The 6,400-nt window shown below is 30.1% G+C and overlaps 1 protein-coding gene and 1 long non-coding RNA gene across 2 annotated transcripts; one reads left to right on the top strand and one right to left on the bottom strand.

The window, feature by feature from the left end:
- The first annotated feature begins 440 nt into the window (after positions 1–440).
- On the top strand, positions 441–1,395 carry LOC112416408 (uncharacterized). Its single transcript, XR_003006849.2, has 2 exons — positions 441–670; positions 791–1,395. It is a non-coding gene; the product is annotated as an uncharacterized lncRNA (long non-coding RNA).
- Positions 1,396–1,663: 268 nt separating this feature from the next.
- On the bottom strand, positions 1,664–4,557 carry LOC25497478 (GDSL esterase/lipase At5g33370). The gene is made up of 5 exons (XM_024770151.2): positions 4,230–4,557; positions 3,509–3,636; positions 3,018–3,260; positions 2,290–2,542; positions 1,664–2,169 (listed from the first exon to the last, which is right to left on the bottom strand). Exons 1-5 carry the CDS (start codon positions 4,480–4,482, stop codon positions 1,937–1,939), a joined length of 1,110 nt encoding a protein of 369 aa, XP_024625919.1. The 5' UTR covers positions 4,483–4,557; the 3' UTR covers positions 1,664–1,936.
- Positions 4,558–6,400: the final 1,843 nt, after the last annotated feature.

Genomic DNA, 6,400 nt, shown 5'->3' with positions numbered 1-6,400 from the left:
TTCTGCCTTTAGAAAAAGAATCGTAAATTATATACTTTATGCTAGAATATTTTAGAAGCTGTCATTTGGTTTTTGTGCACGCATTAAAAAATTGTTTTTATTCCCACATTTCACGGGCCTTAAAGTTATGATTTTGTACTATAAGATGATGACAATGAAATGAAATATGGCAGAATATTATTTATTAAGATATCCTTATCACATAAATTTGACATTATCAACATGGCCTGGATTAAGATATATCACACATTTTTTCCATCTCCGCCACCTAAAAGAATCATTTTAACAGTTAAGTTGAAAATTAATTTTTATCTTACTCTTTTTCAAACTGGTATAGTATATTGAAAACATCATAAATTCAACATCGTTAAAGTTGAAATAAACTAATTTTTCAACTTTTCGTGTATGATTTAATCCTTAAGCATGCAACAAATATAATACAATTATTTGATATCTTTATGGTGTATAAAAAAGGTGTTAAGCACTCGAGAAAGAGTGAGTTTTAATTGTATTTACTAAAAAATGCATTGCTCTGGCGATATCATTACCGTTCTTCGTCACTTTCTCTAAACTAATCATAACCCACCACCGCCATACGTAATCAGCCTCCGATGACAATTGATGACATGTCATCTTACGTTATTCGTAGCATGTTTTTCAGTCATTTTAAGTAAGTTTTACATCCAGAATAGATGAGTATTAGATTAATTGCTTATTATTTTGGGATATTTGTATTATTTTCTATATTTGAGTATGTAATTCTATTCTTCCCGAAACATATAATTTTTAGGGTGGTTTGACGTCATTCACAAAGAAATCATGCAAATCAGCAGATCAAAACATCTGAAGATTTGTGAGGACTTTGGGAAGATGAAAGAATGAGGATTCAAGAAGCCTCATAATAATTTACAAAGAGAGAAATTATGTTCCCAAGTTCCAAGACATCTTATGTGGAAGAAAACACCCAAAAAGACAAAGAAATCGAAGTTCCAGGGCCAAAACAACACCCTCATGCATGCGCCTAGCACAAGCCTGGGCACATGAGGGAGGCGCCTATCAAATGGAAGTAGGCTCATGGCGGCCATAACACCACACACATGCGCCTTGCGCATGGCTATAGGCACCTAGTGCCCGTGCCTTGTGGGCAAAGACATTGTTTTTGGCTATTAGTTATTGTCTTAGTTGGCTAGGTTTATTTGCATGGTTGATTTTGTATTAAGTTTAAAGCTTAGTAAACTTTAGTTTGATGGATTGTGTTTACACATCGAATGTTTTGAGTTTATATTATCAAGTATGTTGTTCATTTTATTTTAGTTTGACAAACTCTTGATGCTTTTTGCTGATGCATCATGAGTTTGAAAGTAAGTGTTACATAATAGATTTTATGTTATTGGACTTTTTATGTTTCCAAATTAGTATTCGAGTCCATTAGGTATTATCATACATTATCTTACAGCCTTTGTTTTGATATGTCATGACTATGCTAATAGTATACTGATGAAACCCTTAGCATCTTTTTTAGCCTCCTTTATTATTTTATCTGATTCTCTACATTTTTTAAAGATTTACACAATCACAAAAGAGTAGGTATTAAAGAGAACATCAATTTCTAACACATCTCTTAGTATAATAATTTGTTGTACTGTTATGAATAAACTATACAAAGACAATAATAATATATTGGTTAAAAATAAACTAGCCAAATGAGATCGAATGACCCCATTGCCCCATATTATATCCGTCCCTACAAATGAGAATCTTTTGATGTGAGATTAAAGTGGTCAAACCTACAAGGTATGTGGAAGAAAGCAAAGTAACACCTTGATTAGACTATGGAAATAACACACTTAACAGCTTCTTACAAATTAAGAATAAACTTGATTACAATAAGCAGTGCTGTGACCAAGATCATGATTGATAAGGCCATTAATCTAATTCATGTGCTAGCATCCAATAAAAGAATGGTGCTAAGGTTCATTGGCTTCATGTATCTTGTTGAACCTGACATTATTTGCTCCACAATAAGTCTATTTGCCTTTTCAGATGGATGGAATGGATCCCAAAATACATACAAGTCTCTGTTAGGGCACAAGTTGGACAATGTTGTGCACACTCCAATGCCATTATAGGGTCCTTGCCCACAACAAGCTACTTTTGATGTAACAAATCCTACACAATTAATTCAACAACATAAATTAAATGTTACTAATCTATTTGTTACTTCAATAATGAGAAACTAGTTGTTGAAAATGAAAGTTGGCAATAGAGTCTAATATAAAGTATTAGTACCATAAGCTGTTGGATTAGTAACAAAGTCTTTGTGCATTTGTGCTGTATTTGCAGCAATGAAAATGTCACTGCCAAGTTTCCTATTGAGTCGTTGTAACATTTGTTCAAGTTGAGGGTTGTACAATGCTGCACCACGTTGTAGTTCCATAGAACATTCGCCATTTGTGCTACGTGTAGCGAGTTCTGCAGGAGCACAACCCAATGGTCCTGTTCCAGTGACTAGAACTCGCCGAGCGCCCAAATCATATAGCCTCTGCATTAAGTTTCATAAGAATTTATTAAGGACTCGTTTGTTACAATTTTTTCTTGAAAAACATATTTTTTTTCCTAAATATTATCACTTTAAAAAATAAATTATTGATGACATTTTTTTAAAAGGTGAATTTTACTGTGGTAAACAGACGCATTTTATAACTTATGGTTTTAAAATAAAACTCTAAATCTTCTTAAAAAAAATCTAAATGTTAAATATTAAAATCTTTGTTTTGATAAAAAAAAAAAAAAAAAAGGATCAAAACTTTTTTAAAAAAATGGAAATATTAATTTTTTTTTCGACTCCGTTATTTTTTTTAAAATTAATTTTCTTTACAGTAAACAAACATAACATAGGTTTTTTCAAATTATGTAATATCAAAATCACTTTTGTATTATATGCAAACAAACGGATCCAAATTTAACATTTTTTGCCAAGTAAGAATTGGAAAAAAAAATTGTATGTACGGTTTTACCTGCAAGTGCTTTCTGTACTCACAAATGAGAAACTTGACATAGTGTGGTAATGGATATTGGCGAGACCTTGAAGAAGAAGGTACAAGGTAATAGTTGTTTACAAAATCATTGCCTCCAACTGTCATAAGAAACAATGCTTTATTAACAAGTCTTCTAGTCCGCGAACCGCCGATTAAAGTCGTTAATCGTTGTTGATACTCTTCAAAGTAATCTAGTTGTGTATGCATTTTTACCACATTTATCTGCAAACAAAAGCTGCATTATCAAGGTTTACAGTGTCACATGTAATTTGGCCACTAACTTATAGCATGTATTATTATTTTTTTGTGGTGCCGGGGTTCGAACCTCGGAACTTGCATATATTATGATATGCATTGTCACTGCCAACTGAGCTAAGCTCACGAAAACTTATAACATGTATTATTTGAGTATGCATTATATGAACTAGTAAATGTAGCAGAGAGAGTGTGTCTGTGATTAAACTACTTACAAATTGAACTCCGGTATCATTAAGGATTCCAATTCCAGCTGAACCAAAATTGGCACCAATTAGAAGTTTACGTCCTTTTAATTCTGGGCTCAAATATGGTAAAGTAGACACAGTACCAAGTTGCTGACCTGAAAAAGCATAGTTTGTTATAAATGTGTTCTACTATTTGAAAAACAAAGATTTGATGTTACAATATCATTGTTTTTAGACATGATGAGGAAAAAAAAATAGATTTAAATGCACTTTTTTCGGATTTTTTACTTCCTATTCCAATTATTATTTTTAAGGAAAAAAAATTGGAATAGGAAGTCAAAATTTTAAAAAATATAATCTCTCAATTTTTAAAATTTCATAAAAAAAAGTCGCCCATAAATTTGGGGTCTATTTTTGTATCCAATTTTGTCATTTTATTTCCCATCTTGACAAAAAAAAAAAGTTTGAATATAAATAAAATGTAAAACGTTGTTTCTTGAAAACGAAACATCGTTTAAAATTATGTGACACTTCATCCAGCGATCGACCAACACATTATTTAGCTACACATCAACAAAAATAAGCCTCAAATTCAGTGTCTAGAGATATTTTTTAAAGATTTTAAAATGGGAAGCAACGTTTTTGGGATATTAAAGTTGGTGGTCTAAATTCATGAATCTGTATAAATTGGAAGGACAAAATTGAATTTAAGCAAAAAAAAATAAAAAAATATGCATGGAAACTTAGCTGATAAGATCAGGAATATTGAAGCCATTTGAAAAACGACCAGTTGGTTTACGAGTTGGATAATCAATTCCATAAGGAGGAGAATCAGCACGAGCAGTTGTAAGCAAATAATTGTTATTTCCATTATCAACAAGTGAATCTCCAAATACAAAAAAAGCTCTTCTCCTAGCTTCACCTTTAGGAACAATAACACCTAATATCAAAACTAAACTAAGAACTACCATTATATGAACAAAATTTGAAGATGGTGCCATTGAAATGAAGTTAATTTTTTGAATGTGAGTCTATGATTGAAGTGATGAATTCAAAGGCTTTTACTTTAGATATATATAAGTGGAAATTCATTGAAGTCTTTATATATACCTTTTTCTATACCATGTAGGTATAAATGTTGTAAATACTTGGTACTCCCTATGCTCTATGCTCACATTTATAAACAATTATTTTCTTTTTGGATTCATTAAATAATAATTGATGTATCTGAACTATATCATAGTCTAGATAGATCAATTATTCAATTAATTTTTTTTTTAAAAAAAAAAAACAATACTTTCTTATAAATGTGACTTGATGGAGTAGGTCACAAACACATTTGAAAAAAGATAGAAAGAGAAATTAATTAAAGTTACATTATTTCATAAGAAAAAACATCATTTCATTGTTTATAAGAATTATAGTAATTTTTTTACATATTATCATAAAAAATAATGAATGTTCTCGATTATGAGTGATAAAAATTCAAAAAATAATAATTTTATTTTGTTGACATTTTTGATGAATAAGATTTAGTTATTATAATTATAAATGATAAAAAATAATATTTTTCTTCAAAAAACAACTTATTTAACTATTAATTTAAAGAGTAGGTGTACCGGTACACTCAAATATATTGAGTGTACCATAGAATTTTCCGTTAAATATGGGTGTATTTTTTTTAAGTATTTGTGATCATGTAAAACTTTTTCTATAAATGTATCGCATGAGCCACTTTTGAGAATTTGAAATGCCCGCGCACATTAAGGTAGAGAACACATTAGCAATATTTAGAACCATATCGAACAGTTCAAATTTAATACATATTTTAAATACTTTTTAAAATTTATTGTACCGAACTTGATATTTAGAGTGTTTGATCTCAATCCAATGACCATTTATATGCAAGTTACATGAAGTTGTGAGTTTCATTACTAGTGCATGCATTCCAAATCCCACATTTGGGTGCTCTTCTATTGAACACTTTAAGTTTTTAGAACTAAACAAACGGCTAGTAACAAAATAAACGGCTTTCATAGCTCTTTCTAATTCGATGTCTGCCCTACGTTTGACCGTTGAATATGTAGGGTTATAAGATTAATGCTTTTTATGTCAACCTATCTAATTATGTGCAAACTCAAAGATTGGAAAGCTTATAATATTTGCTGACTAATTTTGCTAACCAATTTAATATTTGAGGTAGTCACAACCACAATAGTAACTAAACTTGAAGAGGGTGCCATTGAAAAGAAATGACCTTTTTGAATGTGACTATATGGTTGACTTGGTTAATTCAAAAGTTTCTGTACTATGTTCATTAAATATATATTCATAAAGATTACGTAGTTTTGGTTTCGGTGGAATTGAACTCGGTTACTTAAGTGAGATTTTGTGTTTGAGTCTTTTGAATAAAAAAATATGGTTGAGATGAGAAACTCACTAAAAGTAATGGATCAAATTTTCTGTTGGAAAGTATTAACATGGTTAATATGAGAAACTCACTAAAAACGATGGATCAAATTTTTTGTTGGAAATTATTTATTTGAAAAATCGTAAATACTTTCACATCAACAATATATAATTAAAAAATATGTATATTTGTAGTAATTAATCAAGCCACTTCTCTGGATACTCTTTATTGAAGGTTTTAAGTTTTATATCTTAAAAATGTGCAGGATGTTATGAGGTTCAATGCTATGAAGTTTAGTAAATATGACTTGGGAATTCGAAGGTTATTTGACAACTCTAGGACTCACACTGCCCCTCCCTTTCTCTTCATTGCCCCCTCACAAGAATTTAATACATAACAATAAAAAATCAGTAAGTAGAGGATTTTACTTTATTTTTGCATTAGTTTATGTCAATATTTGTTTATGTCAGTTTATTTCAGTATTGCATTAGTTTAATATTTATAATATA

This window comes from Medicago truncatula, chromosome 7 (assembly GCF_003473485.1).
Source record: "Medicago truncatula cultivar Jemalong A17 chromosome 7, MtrunA17r5.0-ANR, whole genome shotgun sequence".
NCBI classification, from domain to species: Eukaryota; Viridiplantae; Streptophyta; class Magnoliopsida; order Fabales; family Fabaceae; genus Medicago; species Medicago truncatula.
Note: the sequence above shows the minus strand (reverse complement) of the source record. Positions and strands in the feature narration are given on the sequence as shown.